Genomic DNA, 23,404 nt, shown 5'->3' with positions numbered 1-23,404 from the left:
TGGACAGAGAGAGCCCGAGTGGTGCGGGCCTGACCGGCCCGGAAACGGAAACGGAGAAGAACACGAAGAGCTCGGCCATCTCGACTGGACCGGCCCATTACAGATTACCGGGGGGAGATGGGCCTGGCCGCCTGGCCTTTTCACCACCATCGATCCTCCACGCGTTTTGATCTTGTCGTCGCCATATCCTTTCTTTGTACCTGCCCCGCCGTTGAACCGGGCGACCAATCCCCTCCCTGCCGCCGGCGAGCAATCCCCGCCACCACCGCCGCAGCAGCAGCAGCAGAAGCAGCGCCGGCCGTGCGGGATGGGAGACGAACGGGTGAAGGCGGAGGCGCTGCAGATCCTGGGCCTGTTCCAGGTGCTCCCCCGCCTCGTCGTCTTCGACCTCGACTACACCCTGTGGCCCTTCTACTGGTACGCCCCGCTACCTCGGCCCCGGTTCCGCTGGGCTCGGCCGGTGATCTGACGCTCGGTTGGAATTTTTATGCGCCAGCGAGTGCCGCTCCAAGAGGGAGTCGCCGAGCCTGTACCGCCACGCCAAGGGCATCATGTGCGCGCTCAAGGAGAAGGGGGTCGACATGGCCATCGCCTCGCGCTCGCCCACCTCCGACATCGCCAGGGCCTTCATCGACAAGCTCGAGCTCCAGCCCATGTTCGTCGCGCAGGTGAACCTCGCCCGGCAGCTGGTTTCCGTACATCCTGCACTTTACCTTTGTCTCAAGAATTCAGTCAGCTTGTTAGGAATCAGCCTTGTGATGTAGAAGTAGCTAAAATTGGGCATGTACATGGGTGCAAAATGGTCCTTCGATGCACCAACCCTGGAGCACATTGGAAACAGATGTTCTCAAGTAAATGTTTTCAACCATGCCGCCAGACGTCTCCTTGGAGCTATTTTACAAAGTTTATGATCCTTGTATACTTAGAGCTGGGACCAATGTTAAATCCGTAGATCGACTAGGCATAGATAGATCCGGTGAAACCTTTTACTCACCTAATCCCGAGCCCGAGGAACTCCCTGCTCCGGCCATCGGTGCCGGTGTAGTCGTCGGTGGCGTGAGGGAAGAGGTGTGGTCGTGGGTGGTGCTTCCCGTGAGCACTACGCTAACCCTAGATCGGAAGGGGATTTAGGTAGGGAGTCTGGCGGCGCGGTGAACCTCGTCCCGTGCGCCCCGGCCCCACCACTTTAATTATAGCGCAGGTCACAGGGGCCCACCAACCATAACGGGTTGCGCGCCCCCGATCAGGGCGCATAGATCAAGGGCCCGGTGGGCCGTTGGGCCCACGCGGAAGAGATCAACCTAACATTCTCCCCCTTGATCTCAACTTTCACTTTGACTTTATACTTTTATTTGTTCCATCACATATAGGCTTGTAGAGCATGTCTCATCGTCACAGCTTAATTGCCGATAGAATCATACAGCCACAACACACCTTTTGTTTTGAAACAAATTCATTTACTTCTGGGCCTCTTATTATCCAGGAATCATAGACTTTCCATCAAACCCATGCCGGCTAAGTGTTTCTTGAACACACTGGGTGGTAAGCCTTTCGTTAGCGGATCCGCAAGCATATACTTCGTACTTATATATTCGAGACTTATAGTTTGATCCTGGATTTTATCTTTCACAACATAATACTTTATATCTATTGTCTTGGCAGCATTGCTGGACTTGTTGTTGTGAGCATAGAATACTGCGGGCTGGTTGTCGTAGTATATCTTTAGTGGCTTGTGGATACAATCTACCACTTTCAAGTCGGGTATAAATTTCTTTAGCCATGTCACCTGTCCGGTGGCTTCAAAACATGCTATGAACTCTGCTTGCATCGTAGACGATGCAACTATGGTCTGTTTAGAGCTTTTCCATGAAATAGCTCCCCTGCGAGAGTGAACACGTACCCAGACGTGGATTTTCTATCATCTCTATCTCCCGCAAAATCGGCGTCGGAGTACCCTTTTATCTTTAGGGAATCAGATCGCCTATATGTCAGCATGATTTCCTTTGTGCCTTGCACATAACGCAAAGCTTTCTTTGCCATCTTCCAGTGCTCTTGGCCTGGATTTGCTTAATATATACCGAGTACTCCGGTGATAAAAGCTAAGTCAGGGCGTGTGCACACTTGTGCGTACTGTAAACTTCCAACAGCCGAAGTATACGGTACTGTTTTCATTTCATTGAGCTCATACTGATTCTTGGGACATTGATATTTCCCAAAACTATCACCCTTGACTATGGGAGCAGGTGTGGCTTTGCTCTTATGCATATTATACTTTTGGAGAACTTTCTCTAAATATGCTTTCTGTGAGAGCCCTAAGACTCCATTCTTCCTGTCTCGGTGAATTTCAATGCCCAAAACATATGAAGCTTCACCAAGGTCTTTCATGTCGAAGTGTGAGGATAAAAACTTCTTTGTCTCTTGTAGTAGACCAATACCATCGCTTGAAAGCAAGATATCATCCACATACAAGATTAGGAAAATATATTTCCCATGTTTAAACTTAGCATAAATGCAATTATCCTCAACATTTTCTTGGAATCCAAATATTTTAATGGTATCATTGAACTTGATGTACCACTGTCTAGAGGCTTGCCTTAGCCCATAAATGGATTTCTTTAGACGGCAACCTAGATCTTCCTTGCCTTCCATGATAAAACCCTTGGGTTGTTTCATGTAGACATCTTCTTCTAAATCACCATTTAGAAACGCCGTTTTTTACATCCATTTGATGCAGCTCTAAATCAAAATGAGCAACTAGTGCCATTATGATTCTGAAGGAATCCTTACAAGAGACCGGAGAAAAGGTCTCATTGTAATCTATCCCTTCTCTTTGTGTAAATCCTTTTGCCACAAGTCGGGCTTTATACTTGTCTACATTCCCATTAGAGTCACACTTTGTTTTGTAGATCCATTTGCAGCCTACTGTCTTTGCTCCTTTAGGAATAATCTCTAAGTCCCAAACATGATTGGAACTCATCGATTTCATCTCATCTTCCATTGCCTCTATCCATTTTGATGAGTGAGGGCTTTTAATGGCCTCCTCATATGTGGTGGGATCACCTTCCATGTGGGCCATTTCTGTATTGTATACTTTATAATCAGTACAAATAGCGGGTCTTCTTGTTTTATTAGACCTTCTAAGTGCCTCATTGTCGGGCACACTTTCTACTATTTCTTGCTGCACTTCCAATTCATACTAAAGTCTAATAAAACAAGACATGCTGTCTTCTTAGAGGACGAGACGATGAGGGGGAGCCGGGTAGCTCGAAAAATTGATCTTGAGGAGAAAAGGGTGCATGCACCCATTCCGATGATTCAAGAGCCATTTTTCTCACTACCCGTTGTAACTCCAACCATGACAACTGTGGAAGAAGACCCGGAACCTGTCCTTCAGGAGCCGACTGAACCCGTTGTTGATCATGAATTGGAAGTGCAGCAAGAAATAGTAGAAAGTGTGCCCGACAATGAGGCACTTAGAAGGTCTAATAAAACAAGAAGACCCGCTATTTCTACTGATTATAAAGTATACAATACAGAAATGGCCCACATGGAAGGTGATCCCACCACATATGAGGAGGCCATTAAAAGCCCTCACTCATCAAAATGGATAGGGGCAATGGAAGATGAGATGAAATCGATGAGTTCCAATCATGTTTGGGACTTAGAGATTATTCCTAAAGGAGCAAAGACAGTAGGCTGCAAATGGATCTACAAAACAAAGTGTGACTCTAATGGGAATGTAGACAAGTATAAAGCCCGACTTGTGGCAAAAGGATTTACACAAAGAGAAGGGATAGATTACAATGAGACCTTTTCTCCGGTCTCTTGTAAGGATTCCTTCAGAATCATAATGGCACTAGTTGCTCATTTTGATTTAGAGCTGCATCAAATGGATGTAAAAAACGGCGTTTCTAAATGGTGATTTAGAAGAAGATGTCTACATGAAACAACCCAAGGGTTTTATCATGGAAGGCAAGGAAGATCTAGGTTGCCGTCTAAAGAAATCCATTTATGGGCTAAGGCAAGCCTCTAGACAGTGGTACATCAAGTTCAATGATACCATTAAAATATTTGGATTCCAAGAAAATGTTGAGGATAATTGCATTTATGCTAAGTTTAAACATGGGAAATATATTTTCCTAATCTTGTATGTGGATGATATCTTGCTTTCAAGCGATGGTATTGGTCTACTACAAGAGACAAAGAAGTTTTTATCCTCACACTTCGACATGAAAGACCTTGGTGAAGCTTCATATGTTTTGGGCATTGAAATTCACCGAGACAGGAAGAATGGAGTCTGAGGACTCTCAGAGAAAGCATATTTAGAGAAAGTTCTCCAAAAGTATAATATGCATAAGAGCAAAGCCACACCTGCTCCCATAGTCAAGGGCGATAGTTTTGGGAAATATCAATGTCCCAAGAATCAGTATGAGCTCAATGAAATGAAAACAGTAACGTATACTTCGGCTGTTGGAAGTTTACAGTACGCACAAGTGTGCACACGCCCTGACTTAGCTTTTATCACCGGAGTACTCGGTAGATATCAAGCAAATCCAGGCCAAGAGCACTGGAAGATGGCAAAGAAAGCTTTGCGTTATGTGCAAGGCACAAAGGAAATCATGCTGACATATAGGCGATCTGATTCCCTAGAGATAAAAGGGTACTCCGACGCCGATTTTGCGGGAGATAGAGATGATAGAAAATCCACGTCTGGGTACGTGTTCACTCTCGCAGGGGGAGCTATTTCATGGAAAAGCTCTAAACAGACCATAGTTGCATAGTCTACGATGCAAGCAGAGTTCATAGCATGTTTTGAAGCCACCGGACAGGTGATATGGCTAAAGAAATTTATACCCGACTTGAAAGTGGTAGATTGTATCCACAAGCCACTAAAGATATACTGCGACAACCAGCCCAGTATTCTATGCTCACAACAACAAGTCCAGCAATGCTGCCAAGACAATAGATATAAAGTATTATGTTGTGAAAGATAAAATTCAGGATCAAACTATAAGTCTCGAGCATATAAGTACGAAGTATATGCTTGCGGATCCGCTAACGAAAGGCTTACCACCCAGTGTGTTCAAGGAACACTTAGCCGGCATGGGTTTGATGGAAAGCCTATGATTCCTGGATAATAAGAGGCCCAGAAGTAAATGAATTTGTTTCAAAACAAAAGATGTGTTGTGGCTGTATGATTCTATCGGCAATTAAGCTGTGACGATGAGACATGCTCTACAAGCCTATATGTGATGGAACAAATAAAAGTATAAAGTCAAAGTGAAAGTTGAGATCAAGGGGGAGAATGTTAGGTTGATCTCTTCCGCGTGGGCCCACCGGGCCCTTGATCTATGCGCCCTGATCGGGGGCGCCCAACCCGTTATGGTTGGTGGCCCCCTGTGACCTGCACTATAAATAAAGTGGTGGGGGCCGGGGCGCACGGGATGAGGTTCATCGCGCCGCCAAACTCCCTACCTAAATCCCCTTCCGATCTAGGGTTAGCGCAGTGCTCACGGGAAGCACCACCCACGACCACACCTCTTGCCTCACGCCACCGACGACTACACTGGCACCGATGGCCGGAGCAGGGAGTTCCTCGGGCTCGGGATTAGGTGAGTAAAAGGTTTCACCGGATCTATCTATGCCTAGTCGATCTACGGATTTAACATTCCTAACTTTGATTTGACAATGAAAGCCTTGAGCTGAATGGGAGCAGAACCGAGAATGGGCAGGCCCTTGAGAATGATGGAAGCTGATCTTGGTATTTCATCTTAAGCTTAGAACACAATGAACATGTCTCTTTAAAGCACAGGAAGACTCACAGAATATAGATAGAAATTGCGTACAAATTTAAGGTGTGTTGATTGAGGAAGTTGACATGCCAACAGAATTTTGTTAACATTTTAACTTTAGACTTAGTATAGAATAAACACATCTAATTAATCTAGTAGAAGAGCACTGCATGGAGTTATTCATGCACTTTTCTGTACGGAGTCCTGAAGAAAACATCATTTGAAATATCTCTAGTGGGCGATCATCTATGACAATGCATGGTATGCACCTCTGCCTTTAACTCATCGGTCCTAGTTAAACATGTACGCATTTTTGTAACAACTGGACGTATTGCTTATTGTTGGACTCTTGGTCACTATATGAAGGAAATATTCTCCAGCTGGACTCACAAGACAGAACATTTCCAAAAGATCCACAGAAAAACTGGGGTTCCCTACAAGTCTATGCTCTTCTTTGACGATGAAAACAGGAATATTCAATCGGTAAGGTCCTAATTCTTAGTGCAGTCATCTTTGTCCACAAGTATTACCAGAAAATGTTGAATAGCATACAGAATATTCAGCGTGCGGTCTCCAGTGGAGTTTTATTCAACTTGCTAGGTTTTGCATCAAATTTGTGGTGCATATACATTGTTCATTCTTAGTCTGTTGATGTGATATTTGCTACAAGGTTCAAAGTTCTCTTTATGCTGTCTGTTTTCAGGGCTCAGATAGGTTATTGTGGTTTTGCCTTGCCATTACTCTTAGGCTCAGTTGTGGTTGCTGAACTGTGTTGTGACATGCTTATTTTATAATTTACTTTGGAAAATTAGCCAGAAAAGTAAAGTGGGTCGTACAAACACTAAAATAGGGAAGAGTGGGTGGGGCAAACAGGATTGTGAGAATCCACCTCAATGCCGAACACAACCTTAGTATGTAGTGTAAATATTTTCAGTAAGCTTTATAAGTTTTTCTTGTTGTTTTGAGGCTCAGTCTAGCTGAAGTTTGTTTGGTAAACTAGATTATTGTGGTTTCATCTTGTAACTGCATGCCCCAATCTGAGTTTCCGAGTAATACCAGAATTATTTTCCGGAAGGGTCAACTGTTGTTTCTCAAAATTTCAGTTTATATGGGGCCTCTAATGGGAAGTACTCCCTCCATACCAAAATAAGCGTCTCAATTTTATACTAGCTCTAGTACAAAGTTATTGGACGGAGGGAGTATGCTTCAAAAGAAGTCATCTGATCTAGCTTTAAGATCACATAGGCATGCAAGCTGAAACTGTTATGGTTCTTTCTTCCAAGGAAGGCAACTCTCCCACACTCATTTTCCAGAAGTTCCGGATCGTACTGTGGTTGGTTCTCCTCGAATGATGTTTTCGTTCAGTAAGACTTTGTAGATTAGTCCTGCGCCAGATTTGTATGCTCCTTTTATTGTTCGGGTGTTGCTAATGATTCTTCAGTATGATATTGCAGTCTGTGATTATATTATGCATATGTAAATAGTGTTTACAAATGAGGAACATGTTTCCGAGCGATCTTAACTAACAAACCTCTTGCTTTCAGGTATCAAAAATGGGAGTTACTAGTGTTTTGGTAGACAACGGATTGAATCTTGACATGTTCAAGTTGGGCCTCAGTAATTTCGCTACTACTGTTGTTGCACCTGCACCAGCACCAGAGAACAAGTAACCTTATTGTATAAGTAGAAACAACAGACGGGGGAAACACCAATGACTCATGGATAATTGTGAAAAAAATAAACTTGTATTTCTTGTAACCGATTGCTCATAGGCAGTAGCGTAAGGATGACTATTTTGGTAAGTTAGGGAACTGCTACTGCTGAAACCATTCTGCGTGTAAGCTTGTTATACTTGATTGGCAATGTTGAAGATTGTTTAGCCAACTTTTGTTGAATGCTTATTGATCGCCACATTTTGAATATATTCCTCTTCCACAACAAGAGTTATGTTATTATTATTTTTGGAAAACTGTGGCCCTTGAAGAGGGCTTACCCTAATTTATTTAGCAACCCAAATAGGGTAGAGAGAAGAGTTTTCCAAAGGAAAAGTACAAGTTTCAAAGGCCTTTCTGAAATTACATACAGATGCTTTGCTGCAGAGATAGGAGCAGCCAGAGGAGGACCTACTCAAGAATGTCTTTTTGGTGTGTCGATGACAATGCAATTTGCGGTCTAATCGTGTGCTTGAGCTACATAGGTATATTGGGAAAATGCACAAGACGGCTAGGCTCCCCTTTGAAAGGAAAAGAGCAAAGACTATTATCATCTTTGGGCCATAGGAAATCTGTATTATTAAAAGAGGATCTGCATTGAAAGGTATGGATGAAACCAAACACGAACACCAAACTATATTTGCACCGTCCCTAGAAAAAACTATATTTGCACGCACATATCCTTCCTGGCATTTGAGGAGTTCTCCCTTTCAACTTAGAGTTCGGCCTTTCAATAGCTCTTCAATTTTAGCCGGAACTAGCGATGTCCAGTCCGGAAGTACCGCTCCCCTAGTGGAGCGGAACAACCGTATGTGGTATCGGCCCAAGTTCCGCATGAGGCACATTCTCTTTGTATTGAGTGTGCTACTAGGGCGGCAAGACTGTGGTAGTTCCAACTATTTTTTTACCATAGCTGGTACTACCGGTGTCTATTGTGGTAGTACTGCATGGGTATTGGCAATGCAGCTTGAATGGATCGTGGAAGTACCGCTTAGTGTAACTTCTGGCATAAATGTTGATTGACTGGGGCTATTTAAATGATGCCTTCTTCCTCCTTTTGACATGCCTCTCTCTTTCCTTCATTGTTGCACAAAGCTTTATCTTTCTCGATATTCCTCCCTAGCCACTTAAACTTGTTGATTTTTTAGGATTTGAGAGAGAAGACCTAGATTTACCATCCCACCAAATGAAATTTGATTCAAACATACTACCCCGTGTGGATCTTGTTACTCTTGGGTGTTTGGTCACCCTGTATGGAAGAGGATACCTCAGAGCTCAAATCCATTATAGTAAAGCTTTATGGTGGTGTTGGAATCCTCTAATTAGGTCGAGGAAATTGCCCCGACCTTGTTTATGAAGATTCTACACTGGTGCAGAAAGATCCTAAGCAAACAGTTTTAACCCTTTTCAGTGACGCGGTTTCAAACCTTGCATGTGTGTGCGATTAGGTGGAGGGGGTGAGGGGTCCATCGCACACACTACCAAAACTGCTTGTGATTGGTGTACATCCCACGCAATTCAACACGAAAACTGTGTGCAATTTGGATTAGCATCACATATGGTTATTTCATGAAAATTGTATGTAATGCGTGATTCATTGCACATGATTAAAAATAAAAAAATGTGGATGATGTAAATGCTATCACACACAATTGGATCCAAAAAACTCTACGCGATGTGCGATCTTAACGGCGTGTTAATTAGTTCTAAAATCAGCTAGACAATAATTAATTTACTATGAGCATCATTTGACAACCAAAAATAACGCAAATGCACATTTAAAATTCACTATATGATTTCTTTTCAAGCTTTGTAATACAACATACAAAAGTACAAACATGCTATCCCACATCACATGACAGCCAACACATTCAACTAGCAATCACATGTAATTACGTCGTGAAGCTTCATCAGTCTCTTGTTCATCGATGACATCAACTGTCAAACCTTCGCATATTTCTTATTGTATCTCATCCTGAAAAACCAAGAGAAAATGGTGACAAGATAAAAAAAGGTACAACATTACACAGAGCAGTGATCGGTGGCCAGGCTCATCTGTACCTTTGATGCATTTTTAAAAAATAAATACTACAATTTTTTTTTTAAAAAAAATTGCATGGTAGAGATTTTGGTGCGTGACGATGCGCTCCAAATTTCATATCATTTGAAATGAGTATTACTTAGGCAAAAAAGATAAATTTGGGGTGTGTAATTTTTTTTTGTTCATGTATTGTTAGGATCCAACTTGTCTTTTTTGCTGACAGCTACTCATATGTTCAAATGAGCAGAAATTTGGAGCGTACCTCACGCATGAAAATATCTATCATGCAAAAATATTGGGGTTTTCTGAATTTTATTTCTGTTTTTTATGTTTTTTTTATATTACATACTCAAGTATCCTACTTGAAATTAGTTCTTACACTAGTTATGCATTTTTTTTCTCAACAAGTTTCGCAAGAGAAAGTCGAGGACTTCACAAGAAAGATTTTGTGATTAGTTGATGTTTTGGAGAATCTTGATGGACGAGAAGAATCGATTAGATGGCTATAAACATCATACTAAGACATACAAAACAAGATTAGATTAGTACTATCCGATAAGATAGCCAGCAACCAACCTAGTGGATGGATTCTTGGAAAGAGACACATGGGAAACTAGCTTACATGGCCATGAACTGCACCTCCATGACGCTGCTTCCCGGGACCCTAAACTTGTTGAAGCAGTTGTACCACCGGATAGAAATACCAGAGCTGGAAGATCGCTTTGTGCTCGTGCTTGCGTCTACGCCCGATAGCGAGCCTCATAGCTTCAATGGCACCCGCCTCATGCACGGCCGCCCAACGCCGAGCTCTTCCTGCCCCGCCGTGTCTTGCTCCTAGTCAAAGCATGGAGCGGCGTCGTCCGCCCCGCCATCCATGTGTATGATCCGAAGTATGTCTAGAGGGAGGGTGATTAGACTACTTGACCAAATAAAAACTTAGATTTTCCCAATTTTAGTTGTGGACAAGTTTTAGCAATTGTAGCAAGTCAAGCACACCCTACACATGCAAGTCTAAGAGTATAGGAGCGGAAAGTAAAGACATGCACATGTAAATAGAGGGTAGGGATAGGAAGATCAAACGAAAAGATTGACACAAAGATTTTTGGTGTGGTTCCGATTGGTGGTGCTATTGTACGTCCACGTTGATGGAGACTTCAACCAACGGAGGATAACAACTGCGCGAGTCCACGGAGGGCTCAACCCACGAAGGGTCCACGGAGAAGCAACCTTGTCTATTCCATCACGGCTTACGTCCACGAAGGACTAGCCTCACTCGAGGTAGATCTTCACGAAGTAGGCGATCTCCTTGCCCTTACAAACTTATTGGTTCAACTCCGCAACACGAAGTAAGAGGCTCCCAAGGGTCACCTAACCAATCTAGGAGACACCACCAAAAGGTAATAGATGTGGTAGTATGATGAACTCCTTGCTCTTGTGATTCAAAAGATAGTCTCCTCAACACTCAACCACTCTCTCACATATTTGGCTTGGGTAGAAGAGAATGATTGGGTGGAAAGCAACTTGAAGAGGCTAGAAATCAAGATCCATATGGTAGGAATGGAATGTTTTGTTCTTAACACATGAGTAGGTGGCTCTCTCATAGAAAAATGGATGGGGCAAGTGTTTGTATGTTCTGAGTGCTTTCTCTATGAATGAGAGGTGGTGGAGGGGTATATATAGGCATATCCAAAAATCCAACAGTTACAACATTATCGCCCAACTCGGCGAAACCGAAGTAAAAAATCGGTTGCACCGACTAGTGCAAAATGTGGCAACTTTCAGCGTTTCGGTGAGACAGATATATGAATCTCGGTGGGTCCAACTTTGGGTGGCCTCGATAGTTACCAGACTCGATGGCACCGATTCCTAAAATTAGGAAGTTCAGATTCTTAGAAAAAGGTAGACATAGAGTTGGTCACTGATTCTCAGTCCGATCGAAACAAGACTTGGTGTCACCGAGAAGCTAGGGTTTGGCATAGGATCTGTGTGAGGTAAAAATCGGTAGGGCCGAATGGAAAAAGTTGGTGGCACCGAATTTTGGATATTTAGGATTTTGTACATAATATTTTTGGGAGAATTCATGAGTATTTTTGGTGGCTAAATGACTCCTTGCTGATTGCGTTGGTTTCCCTCCAAGCTTAAAGGGTGATGTAGCACAACGATGACAAGTATTTTCCTCAGTTGTGAAACCAGGGTATCAATCCAGTAGGAAGATTTGCAAGACTATGTAAGCGGTACCTGCACACAAATACCAAATCCTTGCAACCCAACGTGTGTAGGGGTTGTCAATCACTCGTGGGTAGAATAAAATAGTAAAAGGATAGATTGATAGATGCAAATAAGGTAATGGTAAATAAAACACAACAAGGTATTTTTGGGTTTTTGATAATATAGATCTGAAAATAAAAGAGCAAATAAATTGGAAACGCGAATAGCAAAATAGATCTTGTAAATAGATGATGTAAATAGACCCCCCGGGGGGGGGGTAGGTTTCACTAGTGGCTTCTTTCGAGAAAATAGCAAACGGTGGGTAAACAAATTATTGTTGGGCAATTAATAGAAGAGCGAATAATTATGACGATATCCAAGACAATGATCATATATATAGGCATCACGTCCAAGACAAGTAGACCGACTCCTGCCTGCATCTAGTACTATTACTCCACACATCGACCGCTATCCAGCATGCATCTAGTGTATTAAGTTCATGGAGAAACAGAGTAATGCTTTAAGACCGCTAACATGATGTAGAGAAGATCTATTCATGTAGGAATATACCCCATCGTTTTATCCTTAATAGCAACGATACATGCGTGTCATGTCTCTTTCTGTCAATGAGATTGAGCACCGCAAGATCGAACCCATCACAAAGCACCTCTTCCCATTGCAAGATAAACAGATCAAGTTGGAAAAACAAAACCCAAATATCGGATAAGAAATACAAGGCTATAATAATCAAACATGGATATAATTTCATAGATCTGATCATAAACTCATAGTTCATCGGATCCCAACACACCGCAAAAGATAGAGTTACATCAAATAGATCTCCAAGAGACCATTGTATTGAGAAGCAAAACAAGAGAGAAAGACATCTAGCTATTGCCTACGGACCCGTAGGTCTGATATGAACTACTCATGCATCATCGGAGGAGCACCAGTGAGGATGATGAACCCCCACGTGACCGTGTTCCCCTCTGGAACGTGCTCTAGATTGGACCTCATGGCTTGTAGAACTTGAAGTGGCTGAAAGAATTTTTCGTCCTCTCCTCTAGGATTTCTGGAATATTGGGGGTATTTAGAGAGCTCAGAGGAGGTGGAGGAGGTGCTCAAGGCCCCACTACACACCAAGGCGCGCCACGGGCCCAGGGCATGCCCTGGTGCCTAGTGGGCCGCCTAGACCTCCCCTCGTTGGCATCCTTGGTCCTCATGTTTCCTTGAGGTCCAGAAAAATCTCCAGAATGTTTCGTGGCATTTGGACTTCATCCGATATTGATTTTCTACGAAGGAAAAAACAAGCAAAAAACAACAACTGACACTAGCAACTATGTCAATAGGTTAGTCCCAAAAAATGGTATAAAGTTGCTACAAAATGATTATAAAACATCCAAGAATAATAATATAACAACATGGAACCGTAAAAAATTATAGATAAGTTGGAGTCAACATGGAATAATAATATAAAATGATTATAAAACATGGAACTATTTCCATCGTCTAACGCCCCTAGCTAGGCATAAAGCATAGATTTCAAGTATTGTCATGATTGAGTCATATGGTAATTTAATCTTAGTTCTAGGGAAGTGTTCCATGCGCTTTCTTAGTGGAAACTAAAATTTAATATTCCCTTCTTTCATATCAATCACGGCCCCTACATTACGCAAGAACGGTCTACCAAGAATTATTAGAAAAGATGGATTGCAATCAATATCAAGAACAATAAAATCTATGGGCACACACTATTTGTAAGAATAAGAACATCATTAATTATTCCCATAGGCTTTCTAATTGTAGAATCCGCCAAGTGCAAACTTAGAGAACATTCTTCATTATTGGTAAGACCAAGCACATCATAAAGAGATTCCGGAATGGTGGAAACACTAGCACCCAAATCACATAAAGCATAGCACTCAATTTTTTTAATCTTGATCTTAATGGTAGGTTCCCATTCATCATGTATTTTTCTAGGAATTGAAATCTCATGTTCTAACTTTTCTTCCAAAGATTTTATTACCGCATCGGAAATATGGTAGTGAAAGCTTTGTTTTGTTCATAGGCATTGGGTGAATTTATCATAGATTGCAACATAGAAATACACCCAATCAAAGAGCAACTATCAAAATTAAAGTCTTTGTAATCCGAAATAGTGGGTGCATCACTAGCTAAAGTTTTGACCTCTTCAATCCCACTTTTATCAAATTTTCAACAAGATTTTCACCCTCCAAATCATGGGAATGCCTTCTAGAAAAAGTTGACTCTTCTTTTGTTCCCTCATCATTAATTTTAACATTACTAAACAAGGAATCAATAGAAGAAACACCAATCAATTTATTTTCTTCGTCATTTCTATGAAAGCAATCGGGAAACACTCTTTCTAGAAATTCTCTTTTAGCTCTAAGCATAGCGGTTCTTTTCTTACTTTCATCTATAGGAACATATATATGTTTAACGGGTTCATTAATATCAACCTTAGGAAAAAAGTATTCTTTAGATTTTCTACATCATGCGAAATTCTGTCAATACTTCTAGACATATCATCAATCTTGTTCAACTTTTCCTCTATCGTAGTATCGAAAGCCTGATAAATTCCTTAATATTATTATCAAGATCATAGGGCATCCTAGCATTATTATTATGAGAATTACTAAAAGAATTACCATAATTATTTGAAGAACATCCATGATATGGCCTAGGATTAAAATTGCTCCTATAAGCATTATTACTAAATTTGTTTTGCGAGACAAAATTCCTACGTTATCATTATTTTGCTCAATTAAAGTAGACAAAGGCACATCATTAGGATCAATAGGATCATGTTTACTAGCAACCAATTTCATAAGAGCATCAACTTTATCACTCAAAGCATCAATTTCTTCAATAGAACTACCTTTTTTACTAGTAGTAGCTCTTTCAGTATGCCATTCTGAATAATTAGCCATAATATTATCAAGAAATTTAGTAGCATCACCCAAAGTAATTTCCATAAAAGCACTACCCTTGGCGGAATCTAAAAGATTTCTAGAAACAAAATTCAATCCCGCATAAATTTTTTGTATGATCATCCACAAATTCAAACCATGAGTTGGGCAATTTCTTATCATCAATTTCATCCTTTCCCAAGATTGGGCAACATGCTCATGGTCAAGTTGTTTAAAATTCATAATCTGATTTCTAAGAGAAATAATTTTTGCAGGAGGAAAATACTTCGTGATAAAAGCATCTTTGCACTTGTTCCAATAATTGATACTATTTCATGGCAAAGAAGAAACCCCAATTTTAGGACGATCATCCAAGGAGAACGGAAATAATTTCAACTTTACAATATCATTGTCCACATCTTTCTTTTTTTGCATATCACACAATTCTAGGAAAGTGTTTAGATGGGACGTGACATCCTCATTAGGAGTACCAGAAAATTGCTCCGTCATAATAAGATTCAACAAAGCGGCATTAATATCATAAGACTTCGCACTAGTGGCGGGAGGAGCATTCGGAGTGCTAATAAAATCATTATTATTGGTATTGAAAAAATCACACAACTTAGTGTTTTCTTGAGTCATCATGACTACGCAAAGAAGAACACAAGCAAACAAGAGATCCGACAAGAAAACGGCAAACGGAAAGAAAGCAAATAAGAAGGCAAATTTCTGTGAAGTGGGGGAGAGGAAAACAAGAGGCAAATGGCAAATAATGTAATTGCAAGGAGATGAGAGTTTATGTGTAGGAACATGATAGATCTTGACTTGATCTTCCCCGGCAATGGCACCAGAAATCTTGACTCCTCGGTGGTTCCATTGGTTTCCTCCAAGCTTAAATGGTGATGTAGCACAACGATGGCGAGTATTTCCCTCATTTATGAAACCAAGGTATCAATCCAGTAGGAAGATCCGCAAGACTATGTAAGCCGTACTTGCACACGAAAAACAAATCCTCGCAACCCAACGCGTGTAGGGGTTGTCAATCCCTCGTGGGTAGAACAAAACGGTAAAAGGATAGATTGATAGATGCAAATAAGGTAATGGTAAATAAAATGCATCAAGGTATTTTTGGGTTTTTGATAATATAGATCTGAAAATAAGAGAGCAAATAAATTTGAAAGGTGAATAGCAAAATAGATTTTGCAGATAGATGATGTAAAATAGACCCGGGGGCTATAGGTTTCACTAGTGGCTTCTCTCGAGAAAATAACAAACGGTGGGTAAACAAACTACTGTTGGGCAATTGATAAAAGAGCGAATAATTATGACAATATCCAAGACAATGATCATGTATAGAGGCATCTCCTCCAAGACAAGTAGACCGACTCCTGACTGCATCTACTACTATTACTCCACACATCAACCGTTATCCAGCATGCATCTAGTGTATTAAGTTCATGAAGAAATGGAGTAATGCTTTAAGAATGGTGACATGATGTAGACAAGATCTATTCATGTAGGAATAGTCCCCATCGTTTTATGCTTAATAGCAATGATACATGCATGCCATGTCTCTTTCTATCATTGAGATTGACCACCGCAAGATCGGACCCATCACAAAGAACCTCTTCCCATTGCAAGATAAAAATATCAAGTTGGTCAAACAAAACCCAAATATCGGAGAAGAACTACAAGGCTATAATAATCAAGCATGGATATAATTTCATAGATCCGATCATAAACTCACAGTTCATCGGATCCCAACAAACACACCGCAAAAGATAGAGTTATATCAAATAGATCTCCAAGAGGCCATTGTATTCAGAAGCAAAATGAGAGAGAAAACCATCTATCTACTGCCTACGGACCCGTAGGTCAGGTATGAACTACTCATGCATCATAGGAGGAGCACCAATGAGGATGATGAACCCCTCTGTGACCGTGTTCCCCTCTGGAACGTGCTCTAGATTGGATCTCGTGGCTTCTGGAACTTGCGGCGACTGAAATGATTTTTTGTCCTCTCCTCTAGGGTTTCTATAATAGGGGTATTTATAGAGCTCAGAGGCAGTGGGGGAGGTGCCCGAGGCCCACACTACCCACCAGGGTGCGCCAGGGGCCCAGGGCACGCCCTGGTGCCTAGTGGGCCGCCTGGACCTCCCCTGGTTGGCATCCTTGGTCTTCAAGTTTCCTTCTGGTCTAGAAAAAATCTACAAAAAGTTTCATGGCATTTGGACTTCATCTGAAATTGATTTTCTATGAAGGAAAAAACAAGCAAAAAACAGCAATTGGCACTGGGCACTATGTCAATAGAGTAGTCCCAGAAAATGGTATAAAGTTGCTATAAAATGATTATAAAACATCCAAGAATAATAATATAACAACATGGAACAATCAAAAATTACACATACACTCAAGACGTATTACTAATCTCTAAGCACTTGAGCAACCAGATCATCATAGTTACGCACCCACTTTTAATAGTATTATCTTTCCTATGGACTCAAATGTGATTTCTCACAAAATGCAAAATGTTGAGTCTTCAAGCTTGTTGCCAATAGATGTTCCTTGCATCTAGGAGTTATCCTCACAATCCTTAGCCAATGCATCATTGAACTTTTCGTGAAATATACTAGATAGAATCTTTAGTCCAATGACACATATGCTGTTATTAATTACCAAAACCACCTTAGGAAGAAGTCATGCTTTCAATCTCCCCCTTTTTGGTAATTGATGACAACATATAGATCAAAGCTTCGACATAAGATATAATCAATGAATAGTGTTGTCGCTTTGAGAAGTATGTGATAAGCAAGAACTCCCCCTAAATTTGCATATTATTTTAAATTTGCGTTTGAATGCAAATGCATAATCGATTAGGATCATGGGTCACTCTTCCATGTCACATTCATCTTGGTGGTGCGCATAAATGATATGAATGAATAGTAATGCACATAACACCAAGAAATAAGTGAATGATCATCACATATATATCTCAAGGATAGGAAATAGTAGCATCAAACATAGAGTATATGATCAAACACGACAAATTTCAAGACATCCTGTCACACCCTGTGTTTTGACTCTCCTGACTAAATTAACTTATCTCGAAAATGAGGACAAATTAATTTTTTTGTGAGTGCTTGTGATGCTTGATGTGATTGTTGCTTGCTTGCTTGTTGGTTGTGTTTGAATCACAATGTACCTGCTACCCTCTAGACTCACCTCCTTGACCCAAACCCTTGTCTAATGACCATACCATGTGTATAGGACCAAGAGTTATTTTTACCCAAATATTATTTGGACCAAAAAGCATTTATTTAATTTAAGCTTTCAAAAACCCCTGAGTTGGATTTGCACTACAAGTCCTCAAATTAGGGAAGTTATTTTGCACCAAACATTATATTTAAATACCATTATCAAAATATCTTCCCAAAACCACAAGATTATTATTTTAAAAGGTATTTTACTATTTTATTTAAATATATTTTTTGAGGCCAGAAATGGTCCCTTATGAAGGAAAGTTATTTTTATTGCTTTCAAAATATTTGAATTTTTTTAGGGAAACTCAGTGGACATATATATTCCATATATAAGAGTTTCAAAACCCCTTCAGCCTATTTCAAGCTTTTGGAATCTCTTCTATAAGAAATATTCTCAATAAATCCCAGTAAAATTCTATCATTTGACACATGATATATGTGATGATCTTGTCAAGTTTCATCTCAATCCAAGTTGATCTAATTCAGCTAAATATTCCAAAACCCTATCTGTCGAGGTCCAAATTTGAGCAACTCATACATTGCCAAGTGTCTCCAATAGTGCTCATATTTTATGGACATGTTCTTACACCCTAATAATGCATCCACACCAAGTGGTGCATCAAGGAGAATAAATGAACTTGTCCCAAACGCTTCAAAACCTTATGTGTTGATTTCTAACTTTGGGAAACTTTATATTATGAAGTTTCTCCAATTGATCCCAAACTTTTTGGTCATGCTCTAATACTCAAATAATGCCACCACAACAAGTGATGCATTTGTGGGAATAATTTTGCATGGTATTATATGCAGAAAGTCAGTTGTGCCTATTTCTTGAGTTTTCCAAGTCTACATTGGAAACTTTCTCCACGAAATCCCCAATTTGGTATACAAGATCATTTTTACCATCCTTCTCCTGCGACCGCCATGACGCGGGCTCGGCCTCCCCTGCAATCGAGCTCGCCAGCCCCCTTGCCTCGGCTCTCCCCTCTGGAAGGACCCCCTGGACGCCCCCATCTTCCTAGACATGCCAGGGCCACTTCTCCATGGTCGAGCCAAGCTCGCCAGCGGAGAGACGCCGCTGTTTGCCCTTGTCATCGTTCGTCTTGCTCGGGGTGTCCCCGCGGCCCCTCGATCGTCCCTAGGTCCGCGTAGCGGGGCATCTGCCCGGACCTCCAACTCGTCGGCGGCACCGCTGAGCGGCCGCAAACCGCGAAGGACGGAGCCCCTCTGCTCCTGGCAAGACGAGGAATAAGAGAGAAGGAGGGGGAGAGGGCCAATGGGCCCCGCCTGTCAGCCGACCGGTGAGGCAGCCAGGTGAGTCGCTCCACTTAAGTGGAGGCGCCCCCGCCGTAAGCACCTCCCCGTAGCGAAAGCCCCGATGCAAATACGCCTCCAACGTGGCCTCTCGCGTGCCCAGCTGTGAAGTTGGGCCATCCCGAGGCCTATCTTGCGCCCAGGGAGACTATAGCCCCTCTGCTATAGCCCCCTTTTACCTTTTTTCTCTTTTTCATAAGCTTCAAAAATCCATAAACAATTCATTTGAACTCCAAAGTAGGTGATTCAAATTTCTGTAGAATCCTAAAATCAAGATCTATCCACATATGTGCTTTTGCACATTTTTCTAGAAAGTTTTTCTCCACGGTTTTAATTAAAGTTTCAATTTTTAATATTTCAAACCCACTTTGTAAAAATCCTAGAGAGCTCAAATCAACTCCAAATGGAGTGATTCCAATTTCCAGAGGCTTATAAAATCTTGATCTAATTTTATAGCCTTAGTCAACATTTTTCTCTGCCTTATTTCTGTTGCATCAAATAAATAACACCCATTCTTACTTATCCCATATTGTAAAACCCCTAGAATATTCATATCAACTCCAAATCCAGTGAAACAACTTCCTAAATGCTTCTAAATTATGGACCTATTAAATGAGTGCCTCCACTCATTTTTATTAGAATATTTTCTGTATACTTCTTTTGGGCTAGTGATGCCTCCATTTCCACCATTTAAAAATCTTTGGTGATCCAAATCCCTTAGAACAACTTTAAGGATTTTTCTTATGACCAGAGATGTCCCACAAAAATAAAACTCCTATTTATAGAGAACTTTTGTTCCTGCTTGTTGTGTGGCTTATTGACGGGGGGATAACCCCGGGGTAGGCTCATCGAGCCTGCTCCTTTGCCTTCTACACCGAAGGAAAAACACAACTCCATCTATACGGCTTACTCCCCCTGGCCGGCTAGGAAACCCCTGTCGGCTAGGGGCGAGACGGCCCAATTCCTCTTGCCGGCTAGGAAGCCCCTGCCGGCTAGGGGCTAGACGGCTACCTCCCTCTGGCCACCTAGGATGCGCTGGCTGGCTAGAGGCGAGACGGTCGTTCTTGGGCCGGGTGGCGAGTCCGCTAGCCGGCCAGAGAGCTCAAGTCACATCAGATCATAGGTCATGACGAGACGCTACGATCAAAGCTGCATACCGCTTCCTCTTGAGCTTGCGTTGGTTTTTTCCCTTGAAGAGGAAAGGGTGATGCAGCACAGTAGCAGTAAGTATTTCCCTCAGTTTGAGAACCAAGGTATCAATCCAGTAGGAGTATCAAGATGAAGCACCGATGTACTTGCGCAAAAACGGCAAACTTGCACCCAACGCTACAAAGGGGTTGTCAATCCCTTCACGGTTGATTGCAAGGTGAGATCTGAAGGCGGAAAGTGCAACAAAGTAAAAGTGTAGGGATGAAAATATGATGTGAAGTAGACCCGGGGGCCATAGTGTTCACTAGAGGCTTCTCTCAAAATAGCAAATATTACGGTGGGTGAACGAATTACTGTCGAGCAATTGATAGAACCGCGCAAAGTCATGACGATATCTAAGGCAATGATCATACATATAGGCATCACGCCCGAGACAAGTAGACCGATACTTTCTGCATCTACTACTATTACTCCACACATCGACCGCTATCCAGCATGCATCTAGTGTATTGAGTTCATGACAAACAGAGTAACGCCTTAAGCAAGATGACATGATGTAGAGGGATAAATTCATGCAATAGATATAAACCCCATATTTTTACCCTTGATGGCAACAACATGATGCATGCCTCGCTACCCCTTCCGTCACTGGGTGAGGTCACCGCACGGTATGAACCCAAAACCAAGCACTTCTCTCATTGCAAGAATCATAGATCAAGTTGGCCAAACAAAACCCACAACTCGAAGAGAATTACAAGGATATGAAATCATGCATATAAGAGATCAGAAGAAACTCAAATAAGATTCATAGATAATCTGATCATACATCAACAATTCATGGGATCTCAACAAACACACCGCAAAATAAGATTACATCGGATAGATCTCCATGAAGATCATGGAGAACTTTGTATTGAAGATCCAAGAGAGAGAAGAAGCCATCTAGCTACTAGCTATGGACCCGAAGGTCTATGGTGAACTACTCACGCATCATCGAAGAGGCAATGGTGTTGATGAAGAATCCCTCCGTATCCGAATCCCCCTCCGGCAGGGCATCAAAACGTGCCCCAGATGGGATCTTGCGGAGACAGAAGCTTGTGGCGGCGGAAAAGTATTTTCGTGGATCCCTCCCGTGGTTTTGGATTTTTCGTGGATTTATAGGCGGAAGAAGTAGGGCATAGGAGCCACAGGGGGACCACAAGCCTGCTAGGCGTGGGCCCCCTGGTCGTGCCTAGGGGGCTTGTGGCCTCCCATGGTGGCCTCTGCCTTGGTTCTCACGCTCCCTGCGTATCTTCTGTTCCGGAAAAAAACCTTTTCGGAGGTTTTATTCCGTTTGGACTCCGTTTAATATTCTCTTCTGAAAAGGATCAAAACACGGAAAAAACAGGAACTCGCACTTGGCACCGAGTTAATAAGTTAGTCCCAAAAAAGATATAAAATACATACAAAACATCCAAAGTTTGACAAGATAATAGCATGGAACCATCAAAAATTATAGATACGTTGGAGACGTATCACATACGCGTCAGCATGAGTACATGTTTGGAGCGCACGACATGTACAATGTTAGCGGCCATGCCGCTAACCTACTCCGGCTCCGGTCCGTCATCCCCGCACAGTGCCAGCCCGTCAAACACCCACTCCATTACCACACTCGGCGTGGGAACAGTGGAGACGGCCGTACTGGCGACCCATGACGAATCTTGCAAGACGACGCCGGACGTACTACACGTGTCCTCCGTCGGCCTTACGCTAGAGCCTCATTGGCTAGCCGTCGGGTCCCATCGCCAGTCGGGTCCCTCCCTTTGTACGTTTATACTTATTGTAGGTTGGTGGGTTCGTCTATAAAACCCCCGACCCCCTCCATGCAGAGGATCGGTCAATCCTACACACACACACACCCATACAGGAGAGGCAGTAACGAGCCGGCAGCTCCTTCTTCCTCCTCCATCAAACAGCTCAAGGAGCCCATTGTAACTCTCTAGTGGATTATACACTTCGGCAAGACTAGGGGTATTATCTCTACAGAGAGCCCTGAACCTGGGTACATCGTGCGTTCCTCACTTGTACCAACCTCGTTCCAGAGCCCGACAGTGTCCTTTCGGTCTCTACCTCATCTCTTTAGCCTACCCATGGCTTATGTCATGAGTAAACACCGACATTTGGCGCTCACCGTGGGGCCGTCCGCAGCATCGGCCGGAGTTACGCTCTGAGCGGGGCCCTTCGCCAACACCACCGGATGCTTCGCGTCGAGATCGATCAGCATGACCATGGAGCCTGTCCTTGAGGAGGTTTCTGCGATGCTGGTTGATGTTCCAGTCCGTCACATGGACTCGGATGAGGAGTCTGACGATGAGTCGCTCTCTAGCGTCGTCATCGCTGCGGTTGCGAACCTCGACGTTCTCTTCAGCAACTTGCGTCTCGACGATGAGCCTCGCTATCTTGGCGAGGGCATCGACATCGACGCGCTTTGCGCTAGCTTCAGTAGGCTCTCCCTTGAGGAGGCGCCTGCGCATGACGAGTAGCCTAGTGAGGTGCTTGTTTTCGACGGACCGCCATCATCTGCGGGCTGTCTTGCCCTGCACCACATTGCTGTCGTCTCCAACCTCATGGAGGTGATGGTCATTGGCGGCGGCACCAGCAAGCCACACGGCAAGGCGTTAGCAGAGGCAGCTGACCTCGCTGCGGGTGCTTCCGACATGCTTCATGCTGCCCTTGCCGACTTGAATACGCTCATTGCCACCTCCACAAACCCCACCGATGCGTGGGCCTCACTCGAGGAGGCTCGCAGGCAGATCCTGGAGGAGGACATTGTCATCGCCACGGCCAAACACCGGATGGAGGCCGCACAACGCGAGTATAACTCCGCTCACGGACTCACTCCGGCTGCTGATGGTCCTAGACGGCTCGGCACGGTCCGCGGCCATGGCCGGGTCATTGTCGATATCCTAGGTGGCAAAGAGCCCATCTACGATACCCCTGCGGCCAACTTGCGGGC

The 23,404-nt window shown here is 42.8% G+C and overlaps 1 protein-coding gene across 2 annotated transcripts; it reads left to right on the top strand.

Annotated features, from left to right (window-relative positions):
• Window positions 1-164: 164 nt before the first annotated feature.
• On the top strand, window positions 165-7,676 carry LOC123447710 (magnesium-dependent phosphatase 1). Of its 2 annotated transcripts, XM_045124342.1 has the most exons (4): window positions 167-417; window positions 497-668; window positions 6,159-6,275; window positions 7,337-7,676. In XM_045124342.1, the coding sequence occupies exons 1-4, from the start codon at window positions 308-310 to the stop codon at window positions 7,460-7,462; spliced, it is 525 nt and encodes a 174-aa protein (XP_044980277.1). In that variant the 5' UTR covers window positions 167-307; the 3' UTR covers window positions 7,463-7,676. The 2 variants fall into 2 exon arrangements, with proteins under 2 accessions (XP_044980279.1, XP_044980277.1); XM_045124344.1 differs by lacking the exon at window positions 6,159-6,275 and having other exon boundaries at window positions 165-417.
• Window positions 7,677-23,404: the final 15,728 nt, after the last annotated feature.

The sequence above is a fragment of the Hordeum vulgare genome, chromosome 4H, assembly GCF_904849725.1.
Source record: "Hordeum vulgare subsp. vulgare chromosome 4H, MorexV3_pseudomolecules_assembly, whole genome shotgun sequence".
NCBI classification, from domain to species: domain Eukaryota; kingdom Viridiplantae; phylum Streptophyta; class Magnoliopsida; order Poales; family Poaceae; genus Hordeum; species Hordeum vulgare.
Note: the sequence above shows the minus strand (reverse complement) of the source record. Positions and strands in the feature narration are given on the sequence as shown.

Excerpts from the sequence above, each read along its gene's own strand:
- LOC123447710 (XM_045124342.1), top strand. The coding sequence starts at position 308 with ATGGGAGACGAACGGGTGAAGGCGGAGGCGCTGCAGATCCTGGGCCTG. Across the intron at positions 418-496 it reads ACCCTGTGGCCCTTCTACTG|CGAGTGCCGCTCCAAGAGGG; the intron begins GTACGCCCCGCT and ends TTTATGCGCCAG. Across the intron at positions 669-6,158 it reads AGCCCATGTTCGTCGCGCAG|GAAATATTCTCCAGCTGGAC; the intron begins GTGAACCTCGCC and ends CACTATATGAAG.